The sequence below is a fragment of the Bufo bufo genome, chromosome 6 (assembly GCF_905171765.1).
Source record: "Bufo bufo chromosome 6, aBufBuf1.1, whole genome shotgun sequence".
In the NCBI taxonomy this organism is placed as follows: Eukaryota; Metazoa; Chordata; class Amphibia; order Anura; family Bufonidae; genus Bufo; species Bufo bufo.
The window spans coordinates 135,729,484-135,746,455 of NC_053394.1; the positions used below are offsets into that span (position 1 = coordinate 135,729,484).

Sequence of the window (16,972 nt, forward strand, 5' to 3'; positions counted from 1 at the left end):
ATATATAACTAACCCATTAATTTGTGTAGGCAGCGGGTCCTGGCGGCGGGATCACATACCCGGCACCTGCCCTCTGACGGAGCTGAGATCTCCAGCAATTAACCCCTCAGGTGCGGCACCTGAGGGGTTAATTGCCGGGAATCTCAGCACCCTGTCATAGAGGTTGGGTGCTGGGTATGTGATACCGCCACCAGGACTCGCTGCCTACACAAATTAATGGGTTAATTATATTGGTGGTGCAGTGGCCACAGTCCCTCCCCTCCACCGCAGTACTGAACTCCCATTGGTGGCGCTCTCTCCTTCCCCACTGTGCTGCTGAAGAGAACATGGTGCGTGTTGAGAGCGGAGCGTGCCATGTTCTCTAACAGATACTAGGCTGCGTAGCCTAGTGTCGTTAAATAGTAAGACCCGGTATCGTATCGATCCAGGTCTAAAAGTATTGATTGGGTATCGAAACTTTTGATACCCGGTGCAACTCTAGTGACTAGCAATTGTACTGCCCTGTATCCCACACCAGGGGCTTAGCTATAGGGGGGCAGAGTTGCACCCAGACCTAAGGGAGCACGAAGGTTCCATACAAAACACCAGTACTATGATAGGTGGTGGGATCCCTTTTACAGATTTTGCCACTAACTCCCTCAGTGTTACAGATCTGAAAGGAACGCAGGAGGGAAGCTGCACTGTCCCAGACGGCTCCAATTCCGCCCCCCAGGAGATCGACCCTTCCAAGGAGAACAAGCTGCTGTTTACATACTCAGTGCGCTGGCAGGTGGGGGGGGGGATTTCTGACTGATTTTGAAGGGGGGGCTACGATCGATGAACATCTTGCAGTAAGAGGTTTCTTCCTTCATCTTCCAGGAGAGTGACATTAAGTGGGCCTCCCGCTGGGACACATACCTGACCATGAGCGACGTGCAGATTCACTGGTTCTCCATCATCAACTCTGTGGTCGTCGTCTTCTTCCTGTCAGGTGAGCTCCTAATGCCGTAACTATGGTATTATTTTACTATAATAATATAGAGTTCAATTATGCCTTCTGCTCCAGTCACATCTGAAGCTGCTTTCACAGTTGTGCTAATGTTCGGGTTGTAGCCTGAGGATTTCAGGCTTCCTCTTGCTCAGATGAAGTCGGTTGAATTGTGGCTGCAGCTTTGGATGTGACTGGAATGTAAGACCAGTAACCAAATTGAAGCAAGGTTATAATGAGAGGTAAACTGTAAGAGGAGGGTCCTGTCTTCTACTGTACTCAGACCTTGTCTTCTGGCCTCCAGGTATTCTGAGCATGATCATCATCCGAACCTTGAGGAAGGATATCGCAAACTACAACAAGGAGGATGATATTGTAGGTTCCATTCACTGACACCATCACTGTTCCAGCTTGGTGACCCTTTTGCCCTGTGATGATTCTTTGTTTCTCCCCAAAGGAAGACACGATGGAGGAGTCTGGCTGGAAGCTGGTGCATGGTGACGTCTTCAGGCCTCCTCAGTATCCCATGATCCTTAGCTCACTGCTAGGGTCTGGGATTCAGCTCTTCTGCATGGTCCTGATTGTGATCTGTGAGTGGTAGAGTTTATGGTGGGGGTGTAGGCGGGAGACCAGCCATTTATAACGTGTGGGTCTTTGTCTCCTCCAGTTGTGGCCATGCTGGGAATGTTGTCTCCATCAAGCCGGGGAGCCCTGATGACCACTGCCTGCTTCCTCTTCATGTTCATGGGGTATAAATATGTTATAGCTTCTAGTCACAATATGGCTGGCCCTTCTTATATAGGTGACGGATCTCCTTTACCAAGCTGTCTCCACATAGCTAACTTTTTCTTTTACCTTGTCACATTAAAGGGGTTGTGGCATTTATCATGTAGACAAAGTTAATACAAGGCACTTACTAATGTATTGTTATTATCCATATTGCTGCCTTGGTTAATTTTTTTCCCATTACATTATACACTACTTGTATCCATGGTTACGGCCACCCTGCAATCCAGCATCGGTGGCCGTGCTTGCACACTTTATAAAAAAAATAATAAAAAAAGCAAAAGCACTGGCCTCTCTGGATTTAAGGGTGGTCGTAACCATGGAAACGAGACAGGTATAATGTGATGGGAAAAACGAGTCTAGCCAGCAATGGAAGCAATATGGACAATAATAATACATTAGTAAGTGCCTTGTATTAACTTTCTCTACATGATAAATTCCATTTGCTGAAGTGAGAGAACCCCTTTTAAGATTATGCCCCTTCCCCATTCACACTTTATTTTTTTTTTTCTTTGGGCATTTCTTAGGGTCTTCGGAGGATTCTTCGCCGGACGCTTGTACCGTACTCTGAAGGGTCATAGGTGGCGCAAAGGAGCTTTCTGTGTGAGTAATGTAATTAATAGAGCATAGGTCCTCTAAACACACATCTTTTTACTCCACTCACATCTCATGCTACATTCGTATTCGGTGGACAGGTCCCTTTTTTTGATGCCTGTGATATGTGCTGCATGCTATTGGAGTACATTGTAGGATACTCTGTGGCTGTTGATATCGCTGTGCACTATAGCAGACCGTGGGCTGCACAGACACTGAACCAGCAGGCAGCCACTGTGAGATGTGATGTCCTGCTGTCTGATAGCTTTCAGGATATTAGTAGAACAGTGCATGCAGCTCTGGAGGTAATTGGAGTATAAGACATGATATAGGTCAGGCTCTGTTCACATCATGTTTATGACCTCCATTTAATGTATACCCCATAATGTATGTTACATTGATGCCTCTTATGGATACCATACAGTGGTATCCGTCACAGGGTCCTGTTGTAAAAGAAACCATATACGACACAGTATACGTTTTTTTTTTTACCCCGGATACTGTTTATTCTTTTCAATAATCTAATCTCTGACCCTGTACCTGCAGACGGCAACTCTGTACCCAGGCGTGGTGTTTGGCATCTGCTTCGTGCTGAACTGCTTCATCTGGGGCAAGCATTCCTCTGGAGCGGTGAGTCTCATATTATTGGGCCTGGTTCCTCAGATTGGCCCTTCGGAAACCCTATAACTCCTGTGTATGTTCTGCAGGTCCCCTTCCCCACCATGCTGGCTCTACTGTGTATGTGGTTTGGCATCTCGCTCCCACTTGTCTACCTCGGATATTACTTTGGTTTCCGTAAGCAGCCATACGACAACCCTGTCCGAACCAACCAAATCCCCAGGCAGATTCCAGAGCAGCGCTGGTATATGAAGAGGTTTGTGGGGTAAGTTTTCTTCTACAGTCAGAATCTGTTTATGTGTGATCTACCCTGTTAGCCCTGTAGCTATTGATTAGGACATTTAGGAGCCTGGACTCTTTTTTTTTTTTTTTTTTTTTTTTTCCTTTCCTTTTAAGCCTCATGCACACGTCCGTGAAACACTGATCGTGTGCCAGCCTGGATTTCTTCTGAGTGTAGGAGCGCACGGCGTCATTGGTTGCTATGACACCTCGCGCTTCCTGCTGCCGCCGCAGTACAGTAATACACTGGTATAGATCATACCAGTGTATTACTGTACGGCGGCAGCAGGAAACGCACGGCGTCATAGCAATCAATGACACCGTGCGCTCCTGCAGTCAGAAGAAGTCCAGGCTGGTATCACACGGTCCGTGTTTCACGGACGTGTGCATGAGGCTTTAATTTGATGGTCCAAAATGGATAATAGTGTGGGCGACCAGAGAAGACAAAATATTGCCTTCCTGGTTTTGGCCAGTAAAGGGTCCTTCATCCCTTAAAGGGTCTAGCATAGTCCATTTTGACTGGCGCTGGTAATATTAGGTCAGTAGGTGACTGATGCAGACTTGAGCTCTTTCTGCCTCTACCCTCTATGCCAGTAAACATTGTCTTGCAGAGATTTTGTAAGGTGTAGTAAATATTTCATCCCTGTCTCGCTGGGGTTTAACCCTGTAATATTATTATTTTTTTTCCTCAGAATCTTGATGGCCGGAATATTGCCATTTGGAGCCATGTTCATTGAGCTGTTCTTCATTTTCAGCGTAAGTTGTCTTGGCCTTGTATGTATCAAAAAAGCCAGTGATCTGCTGTTTTGTGTATACAGAAGCACTGATCCGGCCGGTTTAACCCCTTGGATGCAGCATCTAAGCAGTTACAGTGGGAGCGAACTTCTTCTGTCTCCCATCGGCACTCCAGGAATGAGATCATGGGGGGCTGATGTCTGTGTACGGTAGCCTGGGAGCAAGTGAAGACCTCAGGCTTGCCTCCAGTGTTTCTTATCAGGCTGTGCCTCTCTAGTGCATCCTGATGGTGACTATCAGTATAGCACTTACAGAATAATGCATAAGCTGTACAATGCATTATAATGGCAATCCAATGCTATGTGGAAGCTAATGGTAATCCAAGCTTCCACATAGCATTCCCATTCAGAGACCCAGTACATCACCGGATCTCAGGAAAAAGGCTTTGCCCTGTGTGGTACAGCAAGGGGGAGCATGAAATACTTTAAAGAAGTTATCAGCCCATAATCTTGATGACCTATCCTGAGGATAGGTCATCAGTATCTGATTGGCGGGGGTCCGACCCCCGCTGTGAGACATGAGGCGGCGATTACACTATGTCTCATCTCACTGTATCGGTGGCGTAGTGCAATTACAGGCACCCGCTCCATTCATTAGAATGGAGCGGGTGCTTGTATTACACCGCACTTCTGAGACAAAGATGAAGCGGCGCTTGCATGGAGCGCTGTCTCCTCCTCAAACAGCTGATCGGTGGGGGCGCCGGACCCCCGCCGATCAGATATTGATGACTTATCCCGAGCATAGGTCATCAATATTATGGGCTGGATAACTCCTTTAATAAAATCAACAGGTTATGTGTACCCCAAAATGGTGCAATGAAAAATTACAACTTGTCCCACAAAAAACAAGCCCCCATACGGCTACGTTAATGGAAAAATAAACTTATGGCTCTTGGAAGGCGACAATGAAAAAATGAAGAAAAAAGAACAAAACAAAAACTTTGTCATTAGGGCTAAAAGCAGGCTGGTCACTAAGGGGTTAATGTACAAAGCTGAATTGAATACATAGAGGCATTGTGGTTGTGATGCGATTAGCCTTTTCCAGCTGTAAAATTTAGGAAAGATCTAGTTCTATGTAGATCACCCTGCAGCACATTGGAAGAGGCGTGTGACCAGTATTTCTCCTATTCATGTCTGTCTCTCTGTTCCAGGCCATCTGGGAGAATCAGTTTTATTACTTGTTTGGCTTCTTGTTCCTGGTATTCATCATCCTCGTGGTGTCCTGCTCCCAGATCAGTATCGTCATGGTCTATTTCCAGCTGTGTGCTGAGGTTAGTGGTGTTTCAGTTCAATAGGAACTGTGTTAATCTGTATGCAGTGAGCTCCCCATATGCAGGCAGTGAGAAATTGGACCTGCATCTTAAAGGTGTTATCTGATACTAAGAGTTGCCCAGACCTGCCTGACCTAGGGTGGGGGTGATGCTCACCTGATCCCCTGGATGTTATCCTCTGCGCACGTGGGAGCGGAACTGCCAGCCCGGGAGCCCGACAGACTGGATCCAGCGGTGTGAATCAGGTGAACATCAACTCCCACCATGGGTCGGGCAGGTCTGGGCCACTCTATTACAGTTGGATAACCCCTTTAAAGGTTATGCATGGGTTTTGGACCCCTATATAAGATGTATCATAAAACTAGTCGGCATGGAATATTGTGTAGGTTGTTATAGTGTACTTTAACTTTAGAAAAACTTTTGATATGTCATATTTACATCTCAAAGGTCTTGATTGGTGAGGGTCTGAGTGCCAAAACTAGAGACGGGCTCATTGACTTTCTATTGATCCTGTCTTCAGCAGTGAGGAGACACAGTGCTCTGTGTGAGTTCTTTTTCCTCGTTTTAGTGAATGGTGGGCATTTTAGCACTCAGACCCCCACTGATCAAAACCTTTTGGTATGTCACTGACATATCAAAAATTACAGGTACACTTAAGTACTACAATGATTTTTGGGTCTGTGTACGACAGGATTACCGCTGGTGGTGGAGGACATTCCTGGTTTCTGGAGGATCTGCTTTCTACGTTCTGGTTTATGCCGTCTTCTATTTTGTGAATAAGGTATGGTAATTTTTTTTCCCCCCACATCGGTTCCTTCACACTGCAGGTATCTCATCCTCATCCCTATTTTTGTCTCACAGTTGGATATTGTGGAGTTCATCCCTTCCCTCCTGTATTTCGGTTACACTGCCCTCATGGTCCTCTCTTTCTGGCTCCTCACTGGGACCATCGGCTTCTATGCTGCCTACATGTTCATCCGGAAGATCTACGCAGCGGTGAAAATAGACTGATTCTGAGCTCCTCCGCAGCACTTCCAGCACAAGGCAGAGCCGGTCTCCTCCGCCAAGACGCCTCCATCAAGGGGACAGTAACTAAAAAAATAATCAACAGCCACCTTCATCATCTTCCTCATGATCCAGAATGTATTGTTTGGTACTGTGTCCATGGATGGGCTGAGGAGTTGTATCCTATAACTGCATTTTAACCTTTTTGGTTTTCCATTTTCCAGTGCGGGTTTTTACTTTTTAGCCAGATCATTCCAGTCTTTACCGTTCTGTCCACTTTCTTTTCTGTTTTTAAAAAAAAACAAATGATTATTCCTGCGTGTTATTGATCAGTGGGGACAAGGTGCAGGCGATGAAGGCACTTGGACTTGGTGATTGGGTGCCCATGGAGGAGGGGGACTAACTGGAATAACTGGACTGTCCACTAGGCACAGTGAGACTTCTGTGGTTCTCCTGGTGGATACCATCATAGATGCCAGCTGAGGGTTGAATCTCTGCCAAGATCTGAATACAAAATGAATTATGATTTCTGTAGGGGAGGAGGCGGACGGATCCTGTATTTTTTTTCTATGTTCCTTAAAGGGAAAATAATCGGTCTAGATGTATTCACAACGCTGACTTAAGGGAGGGGGGGGGGTTCTAGTTCAATGTAATGAAGAAACGTTCTGCCGCTTTCTAAGACTTTGTGTTGTAATTGTATTGGTCACTGTTTCAAAATCTCTTCTTGCTCCCAGCGAATGGTAGTATCCTTATTTTACACCCGTCCTGACCTATTGAGTTAAATGCCTACGCAGCATGAATTTGTCCTTTTTTGTCTTAATAATTCGGTACAGTGTATCAGTGCAGGTGAAATGTCTTAGTCTGGAGTCCAGACTGGACACTACTGTGCCAAGTCTTCAGCTGTGAGAGGCATTCCGTGGCTGTAAACAATGAATGTTCTTATTCACTGACAGCAGGCAGAGATCTTGACGACGTTGTGGACCTGAAATGCATGGTAAATTAAAAAGTTGCAGAACTGTTCGTTTGACAAAGTCTTATTGACATAAAATAGGAGAACCCTTTCCAAGGTGGAAGCTCCCCGCACACAGAGGCCACAGACCTGCCAGGATGCCGCTGGGCGCATGGTTCTTATCCTTCCTGCCAAAACCAGGTTTATGATCCTGTAATCTTCATGGACTGTAAATACAGCAGTGTGTTTGCTCCCTTAGTAATACTCAAGTTCTTGATGGGAGACGCCACCTAAGTATATTGTCTGTCTGTGTCTGAAGATTGGAATAGTTAGCAGGGGTTCCGTGAGCTGAGACCTCCAATTTCAATAGGAAGGAACCGGTGGCATTTCTAAATCGCAGACCTCCTCCTCCTCTTATATCTATGGACACATCCAGATATTTTCTCAACCTGTTCTCATGGGAGTCGGATGATACTAGTTTAGCCAATTGATTCCCCCTTTTTACATTGTTTGTGGTCGTACGCCGCTCTTTCGCCGACATTTCTGGCCGACTTCGTTTCCATATCTGAGATGTGATGACCTCACGGTGACTTCAGGCACTCATGGTGCAGCCACCTCCTCTTTTCTGTTTGGGTGACAAGCTAACTTTAAGTTATTTTCCAGTTTTTAATGAGTATCCTTCTGAAATTACTGATTTCTTTTTTTTTATTTTTATTAACTGTTGTCCCTCTTTATGTCCTTTTTGTAAATAAATGCCCCTTCAGGTGTTTCATGGTATTGGATGTCCTCTGGTGTAGAAGTATGAAGCTGCAGGACTGGGACCAGGCAGAGCTTCCTGCTGCAGGGTTTATCATCTTTCTCCATAGTAATATTTTATGGGGAATTTCAGTTTCTTTTCCACCCTGGAAATCCATTGTGAAAGTCTCTTTCAGTACTTACCAGTTCTTTAAAGGAGTTGTACAAAATTGGAACGACATGGCTACTTTTCTGAGAAAGCGCCACGTCTGTCCACAGGTCACGTGTGGTACTGCAGCTCAGTCCCATTTATAATAAAGTTGAGCTGCTATACCACACTCGACCCATGGAGAGGTGTGGCAGCATTTCTGGAAAAATGCATCCATATTTTACTAATCTGATTTTAATTTTGTGCTAAATTTTATTTTAGGGTACACTCTCTTTATCCCACAGGGGCTTTCAGCTGAAAGGGAGTCTGCGTTGGCCATCAGAACGTTGTAAAAGCATTCTAACTAGAGATGAGCGGATTTCATATTGTGAAATTGGTTCCCGCTTTGTTTGTTGGTAAAAGGTGAATTGCGTTATGGCATTCCGTTATTCATTCCGTCATAATAGAAGTTTACAGGCTGCAAAATGGATCCGTCCCATTTCTGTTATGCAGAGGAGTCTTCTCCTGCATAACGTAAACGGGACGGATCCGTTTTGCAGCCCATAGACTTCAGTTATAACGGAATGCCTCTAAAGGCATTCCGTTATGCATTCCGTCATAGAATTGCGTTATGGTCGGTGGTAACGGAATCCATAACGCAATTAACCTTTTACCACCAAACGAAGCGTGAACGAATTTCATAACATGAAATTAGCTCATCTCTAATTATAACCATATGTTTACGTCATCTGGGTGTTTGGAAAAGCACTTTTATTCTTATGAAAAACGTCTCCCAACACCCAGTTGACGTAAACGTATGATGGCCAATGCTGGTAGTTATGTTTGTGAAATTTACATAACTGACTCCCTTTATGGCCCGCTGTATGTATTTTGCTGTCCACAAAATATGCATACCGTCCGTGGTGCATCCGCATTTTTTGCACACCCATTGACTTAATAGGTCTCTGGTCCACATTTTGTGGCCAAGTATAGGACATGTTCTGTCTTTTTGCTGAACAGACATACTGAAGCAGAAATCATCTCACGAATTCTTTCTGCATCCGTATATCTGTTCTGCAAAAGAAATATGTCCAAATGATTATTCACCCGTCAGTGAATCACAGACTGCACACGGATCCATGGACTTTAATGGGGGTTGGCCAATATCTGTTACTAGCTGGACATGGGCCGTGAATAGGACAGGCATGCAGCTAGTAATAAGCATTTATAAATTATTGGCACCAATGGCCGATAGTGTGATATGAAGAATTAATGTTTAGGATTCATTCAGACGGCTGTATGCTGTCTGCAAAATTTTTTATTTTTTTTGCGGACAGTTCATGCATAGAAGTGAACGGGTCTGCATCTAATCTGCAAAATTGTGGATCAGATGCAGAAAGCAATATACGGCCGTCTGAATGAGCACATGTCCATTTCTCTAGGATATTTAGTGTGATGGATGGGGACTAGTGCATGCGCAGTCTCTCCAGTATAAAATGAATGGAGGCTGTTGATGGACTGCTATTTTTGGAGTTCAGTGCCTGGAAGCAGGTGTGTGGACCTCCACGTAAATATGAATTATTCATATTAAACTGTTTAATAATGCTTATTACCGGCTGCACGCATGTGGTGTTCCCAACCCCTGTGCAGCTAGTAATAGATAACTGGCCAACCCCATTATTGCACTCATCAGTGGTTTTCCGATGACGTCTGAGTCCATGAACACTGATGGCATGCATGTTTTGTCAGTAGTTTTCACTGACCATTGTAGGAGATGCGCTGGAAACCCCCTTATTCAGTCTAGCAGTGTATGTGCAATGCTGATCACACACGGGGGGGGCAAATGTAAATGGGCCTTAAAGGGGTTATCTGGGCTTTTGATATTGAATACTAAAATCTTTTATAACCTCCTTTAATGGTTCTTACACACATGAATTTGGCAATGGCATTTTTTATTTTTTTTCACCACTAACGAACGCCAGAATAATTGCTTGCATTTTTTGTGGTGGTTCTTCTAGCATTTTTCCCCCTATAGAGGTAATGTGAAAATGCTTAAAACAAAACTGTGGCATAAAAAACACAAACAGGAAAAAACACCCAATGAACAAAAATGCCAGTAGCAAAAAAAAACCGCTGGTGTCTTCTGCATTTCCCATAGACCACCTCCTAAAAGAGCAAAAACGTGTGTGTGAGAAAGCAGCTTAAAGGGAATCTGTCACCTATTTTGAGCATTTAAAACTGTTAACATGGCAATGTGCAATAAAGTACCTTTATTCCAGCATGTGTCTTCTTTCTTTTATTCAACTTTTCATTTAGATGAAAAAGCGATTTTTCTGATATGCTACTTAAGCCTCAAGGTGCCCAGAGGGGCGTTATTACTCTCCTCTGGTGCCCAGTAACGACCCCCCTGCAGTGCCCAGCCCGCCTTTTTTCCAAGCCCAGCACGCTTCCTAAGAAATAAATTTACTCCCACATCCTTGCCAAACGGCGCCGCCCCCTCCACTACGTCATGTAATTTATTCACCCCACTATACTTGCGTCCTCCTTTCTTGGCCTCCAAAATCCTGCGCCTATACGATACTCCGGCTCCTGAGGCAACAGCGCTCTGATTACGTCGCTCGGCGCATGCACAGTGACACTATTGAGGCTGTTGCCCTCAGGAGCAAAAGTATCGTACAGGCGCAGGCAGTCAGCGATACTGCGCCTGCGTGGGATTTCGGAGGCCAAGAAAGGAGGGTGCAAGGATGGTGGGGTGAATAAATGACATGACTTAGTGGAGGGGGCGGCGCCGTTCGGCAAGGATGTGGGAGTAAATTTTTTTTTCTTAAAGAGATTCTGTCACCAAGTTTTAGGCTATAGAGATACGGACATGCACGGCTAGATCGCCGCAATATACCTGTACTATAGGGCTGTGTGCTTTTATTTTCTTTTAAAAAGGATTTTATAGATATGTAAATTAGTCTTGTAAGGTGCCCAAGGGGCTGTACGAACCTTCCTGGTGCCCAGCCACGCCCGCCTGTGAAGGAGCCCAGCACCACCTATGTCCTCCGAATCTCCTCCTTTCGTCTCCGATAGATTGCCGTAATCTCGCGATGCGCAGTTCCTTCCCTGAGGCTGATGCCAGCACAGGGAAAGAACACTATACCGGCACTGCGCATCGTGAGATTACGGCAATCTATCGGTGACGAAAGGAGGAGATTCGGAGGACCTAGGCTAATTACAAGACTAATTTACATAACTCTAAAATCCTTTTTAAAAGCACACAGTCCTATAGTACAGGTATATTGCGGCGATCTAGCCGTGCATGTCCGTATCTCTATAGCCCAAAACTTGGTGACAGAATCCCTTTAAGAGGTGTGCTGGGCTTGGAAGAAAGTCGGGCTGGGCACTGCAGGGGGGCGTTACTGGGCACTAGAGGAGAGTAATAATTAACCTTAAGGGTTAATTAGCATATCAGAAAAATCGCTTTTTCAACTAAATGAAAAGTTGAATAAAAGAAAGAGGACACATGCTGGAATGAAAGTACTTTATTGCACGTTGCTATGTTAACAGTTTTAAATGCTCAAAATAGGTGACAGATTCCTTTTTAACATGCCTACAAGTGTAAGGGCTCTGTGCCCGTGCTGCGGACCCATTGTCTTGAATGGCTCTGCGATCTGCAAGATGTGGCAAAAGATAGGACATGTCTTATCTTTTGTGGCTTAGCGGCACGGCCCCAAAAGGGCTTCCACTCCACAAAAGATAGGACATGTCCTATCTTTTGCCACATCTTGCGGATCGCGGACCCATTTGTCAATAGGTCCGTATGTTAAAGTGCACACGGCCAAGGTCTGTATATTGCGGACCTGCAATACAGGCACAGAGCCCTAAGTGACATATCAGGGCAGATTTACTAATGGTGTCGTATATTACACTTAGAATATGAATCACAATCTTAGGCCTCATGCAGTCTGCAAAACAGATACCAGTCATATGCATTCCGCACGTCCTCCCCTTTGTTAGAAATGCCTATTGTTGTCCGTAAAATAAACAATAGGGCTTTCTACTTTTTTCTTTTTGCGGGGCTGCTGAACAGACCTACAGATGCTGACAACACAGTGTGCGGTCTGCGGCTTCATTGAAATGAATGCGAATCCACATACAGTCCACAAAAAATGTGGATTGGATGCGGACCTAAAGTACGGTCGTGTGCATGCATCGTTAATGTTAAGACAGATTTATGCTACAATTCTGTCTGTTTGCCAAAAAAAGTACCATTTATAATTTATCAGTAGGCGTAGTTTAATGCCAAAAATGCATTTCTAACGAGACCATGCCTCCTTGTCCGATGAGGCGGAAAAAAAAAAAAAAGCTTAGAAAAGTGTGTATACCAGATAGTAAATGTGATTTAAAGCATGGCCCCCAGTTTTCTGGTGCCTTTTCATTAGTAAGTCTTCCCCATTGTGATTGTATGTAGAACACAAGGGGCACCAGCGGTATATTGTATGTAGCACCCTGTGGTGTATACAGTGCTCGTCTTGCCACAGATAAATGACTGCACAAGTTTATTCCTCTAGTAAATGTTTATTTAGCAAACTTCACTCTTTAAACCAAAAAATAGAACAATATTTCTGCCCCCCCCTCATATTACAAAACAACTTGAATTTTTTCCACTAATTGACAAACTATTCATATCAAAGTGCTACAATGTCAGTGATTGGTCCACAGAGCGAGGACAATGCTCCTGGTGCTCGGCTCCATGTGTTACAGGGTTATTTATTTTTTATAAAATATACATGTGAGGTCTAAGTGGAGTATAAAGGAGAACTCTGCCTGTAATAGATTGAACATGGAAGGTACAAAGTGTGAAGTCGAATATTTGAGGTTCTAGACTTCTATTGACCCCATTAAAAGGGGTATTCCCATCACAGACAATCGGGGCATATCGCTAGGATATGCCCTCATTGTCTGATAGGTGCGGGTCCCACCTCTGGGACCCGCACTGACAATGAAAACGGAGGGTGCACTGCGCATCCACCCTTCATTCATTTCTATAGGGCCGCCAAAAATAGCCGAGCACTGGCTCGGCTATTTTCGTCTGCCCCATAGAAATGAACGGGAGCAGTGGGGGCCGCACGTGTGTGGTGCACTCCTATTCACGTCTATGGGAGCAGCGCTTGGTGGTGGACGGACCCCGGGGTCCTCCAGTCACAGCTCTCCCCGCTCCGTTCTCATTTTAGGTGCAGGTCCCAGAGGTGGGACCTGCACCTATCAGACAATGGGGGCATGTCCTAGCGATAGGCCCCCATTGTCGGAGATGGGAATACCCCTTTAAAGCAGTGTTTCTCAACTCCAGTCCTTAAGGCCTGCAGAATGAATACCTGTGGTAAGTCCTGATGCACTGACAATATCACCCGATTAAGGGCTCATGCACATGAACATATTTCTGTGTCAGTTTTTTTTTTTTTTTGCAGACCATATGCAAAACCATTCATTTCAGTAGGTCTGCAAAAAAACTGAAGTTACCCCATGTGTATTCAGTTTCCGCATTACGGACAAGGATAGTACTGTTCTATTAGGGGCCAGCTGTTTTGTTCGGCAAAATACTGAACGTCATTTGTATTTTTTTTTTTTTGCTAACCGCAAAATACGTACAGTCGTGTGCATGAGCCCTAAAACTCTGAACACATGACCGGCTGGTGGTCCCTGAGGACTGAATTTCAGAAATACTGCCTTAAAGCATAAAAACATTTTAGGGTGGGCGGCACAGTCAGCGCAGTTCTATGGATACAATGCTCCATGTAGGCACAATAAGATAAAACATACATATAAGTAAAACAAAACACATGACCGTGTCAATTAAAGGCAAACATCTCCCCCACCAATTTATTATAAAAAATAAAAAGCCTGACAGATTGCTACAGGTGGAATACCCCTTTAAATTATAACCAAGATATTTGTACCTTTTAGGTGATGATGAAAGGTGTATGTTTAAAGGGGTTCTGCAGTTAATGTTTTAACTGATGATCTATGCTCTAGATAGATCATCAGCATCTGATCGGCGGGGGTCTGACACCTGGGACCCCTGCCGATCACTTGAATGGAGTTTAGCTGCGCCCAGGCCAGTGACACTAGTTGTGACGTCACTGGGCCTGCGGTAAATAGTGAGAAGGCAGCGGCACTTCTGCCAGCACCGCTGCCTTCTCAAACAGCTGATTGGCAGGGGTGTCGGACCGCTGCCGATCAGATGCTGATGATCTATCCACAGGATAGATCATCAGTTTAAAAAAAACACGGCAGAACCCCTTTAAGGCCAGAAACAGACAAGTGAGTTCAGTGTGAGGTCCCGTTCTGACCTCTGCTAGGATCGCACAGCATTATAATGATATATAAGGCTGCGTGTTCCTGTGAGATCACAGACATAATGCTGTCAGTGTAATTCAGTAGATACAGGTCTAATAGGGACACACAGCCTTTTAAATCATTATAATGCTGTGCGATCCTAGGAGAGGTCAGAACGGGAATTCACACTGCCACATGTAGCGAGTTTTCTGCGCTGAACTAGCGTGGTGCGTTTAGGAACTGCACCATCTCATTTTCTCAGAAATAGGTTTCTGAGATAGACCTGGCACCTGTTGTTATACAAGTGATCGGCCGCACGTAAAACATGACCACCTGCTTGCGGCATTGGCTATAGAGCTGATCAGCCACTTGTGGTATATGTTTAATATACTTTACCACGTATCACTATTTAAAGTTAATCGGAATATTAAAGACCCACTAAAATTCACAAAAAGGACCCTAAAAGCATGGATTATACATGTGGTAATTGCAGCATGACCTCAATACAACCATGCCACGTGGTCGTACCGTAAGGCGAGATTCACAAGTGACTGACTAGCTGTGGATTTTCTGCAGCAGAAAATAACGCACCAAATGGTGCTTTCACACGCTGCAGATTGTGTTGCAGAAAAGTGATGCCGTTTTATTCTTTGCATTGGAAAGAGTGAAATCCGCACCACAGGTCAGTTTCTGCCGCGTGTGACGGCTGGCACTGTACAAATCTGCAGCTAATCAGTCACTTGTGAACTCAGTCTTAGGGTCCATTTACACGTCCGTATGTGTTTTGCGCAAAACACTGACACCGGCAATGTACGTTCCGCATTTTGCGGACTGCACATCGCCGCCACTCTCATAGAAAATGCCTTTTCCTGTCCGCAATTGCGGACAAGAATAGGACATGTTCTATTTTTTTGCGGATAGCACATTCCGGCCCCAGTGAAAAGGAATGGATCCGCACCTGTTCCACCAAATCTTGGAATGGATGCGGACGTTTGAATGGACCCTAATGGTTTCTGGAATAGCTCTATCCCTTTATTTAGAGCTTAAAGAGGACCTTTCGCGGGTTCTTGCGTTACAATACCATGGTTACTAGATGTCATACCGCTAGTTTTCGTTTTAATGATATGCTGCTCTATCTGCAGCAAGAGGTATCAGTGACTGAACGCTATCGCTGTATGCATACTCATACACAGGCTGTAAGAACCCTATAAATATACATTTTAGAAATTATAGGTTTTACAGACTCTTTTCCCACAAAAATATATTAATCTATTCAGCTTCTCCTGCTCTATAACATGGTGCTTTCAGATTGCATTGCATTTTGTAGCGACAGGTCCACTTTATTCACCCAACTGTGTCCAAGTTTTTATTTTGTTTTCCTCATTCCCATCAACTGAAACAGATATTTTGATCTTCAAAATCTGACACTAAGGGCTCTTTCACACGCGCGGGTAATCCGCTGCGTGAAAGAGAGCCAAGCCCCGTTCTGGACAGCAGAGACACAGAGCATTAACATGATCCATGTGACCTTTTTACTACAAAATCACAGTCAGATAAAGTTGTCACTGTGATTTTGTAGTAAAAAGATCAGAGAGGCATGGACCATTATCAGTCATGTTAATGCTCTGTGTCTCTGCTGTCCGGAACGGGGCTTGGCTCTCTCACGCAGCGGAAAGAGCCCTAATAGGACCTGCAGTGGGATTCTTTTTATCATCATATCATTTTAGGCATCATTATGCTAGTTCCAAATCCCCTGTATAAAAATAGTTACATTATTACATTCTTGCTGCCTGCAGCCACCACTAGGGGGAGCTCATTGTATATTGTATTCCTTTTGAAGGCAATAGGCTCTCCCTAGTGGGGGCTCTGGTCCTATTTAGAAGAGAAAAAAATGGTTTGTAAAAGTGGATATTTACGTTAATCACGCTGCTAGGGGTGGTTTGGTATATCCCTCCTTCGCAAGAAACAAATGGTTAATGGCAGTTCTTGAATCACCACTTCACATTGGTGCTGGTGCCATAACTCTCATCTTTCCAACCTTGTACTGCCAGTGGCGTATAAGTGACAAAACACAAACAGAGGTGACACTGAATGCTCCCTTGTTACCATGAACGTAGCTTTGTATCTCAAAGTGCTTCCAAAGGCTTAGGCCTCATGCACACGACCGTTGTTGTGTTCCGTTTCCGTGTGCCTTCCTTTATTTTTGGAGGATCACCAGACATGAAGGAAAGTAAAAAAAATATCTAAGTCAAGTTTGCCATGCAAATGATAAGAAAAAAAACGGACGCGCGGACGACAATCTTGTGTGCCTCCGCGTTTTTTCACGGTCCCATTGACTTGAATGGGTCCGCGAACTGTTTTCCGTGAAAAAAAAACAGGACAGGTCATATTTTTTTGACTGACTGGAACCACGGATGCGGATGACAAACGGTGCTTTAGCAGAGTTTTCAACGGACCCATTGAAAGTCAATGGGTCCGCAGAAAATCACGGAAAACGAAACATAA

At 44.7% G+C, this 16,972-nt stretch overlaps 1 protein-coding gene and 1 long non-coding RNA gene across 2 annotated transcripts in view; one reads left to right on the forward strand and one right to left on the reverse strand.

Moving 5' to 3' along the window:
- TM9SF4 (transmembrane 9 superfamily member 4) overlaps positions 1-8,040 on the forward strand; it is a 34,012-nt gene extending 25,972 nt beyond the window's left edge. The window contains exons 7-18 of the mRNA XM_040439128.1: positions 651-769; positions 859-970; positions 1,272-1,342; positions 1,425-1,557; positions 1,635-1,716; positions 2,281-2,356; positions 2,894-2,977; positions 3,055-3,230; positions 3,937-4,000; positions 5,190-5,309; positions 6,001-6,090; positions 6,171-8,040. Coding sequence (XP_040295062.1) covers positions 651-769; positions 859-970; positions 1,272-1,342; positions 1,425-1,557; positions 1,635-1,716; positions 2,281-2,356; positions 2,894-2,977; positions 3,055-3,230; positions 3,937-4,000; positions 5,190-5,309; positions 6,001-6,090; positions 6,171-6,320 — 1,277 coding nt within the window. The 3' untranslated portion in view covers positions 6,321-8,040. The remainder of the gene's footprint in view (positions 1-650; positions 770-858; positions 971-1,271; positions 1,343-1,424; positions 1,558-1,634; positions 1,717-2,280; positions 2,357-2,893; positions 2,978-3,054; positions 3,231-3,936; positions 4,001-5,189; positions 5,310-6,000; positions 6,091-6,170) is intronic.
- Positions 56-15,982, reverse strand: LOC121006161. Its single transcript, XR_005780029.1, has 3 exons — positions 15,549-15,982; positions 12,178-12,184; positions 56-66 (listed from the first exon to the last, which is right to left on the reverse strand). It is a non-coding gene; the product is annotated as an uncharacterized LOC121006161 (long non-coding RNA).
- Between the last annotated feature and the right edge of the window lie 990 nt (positions 15,983-16,972).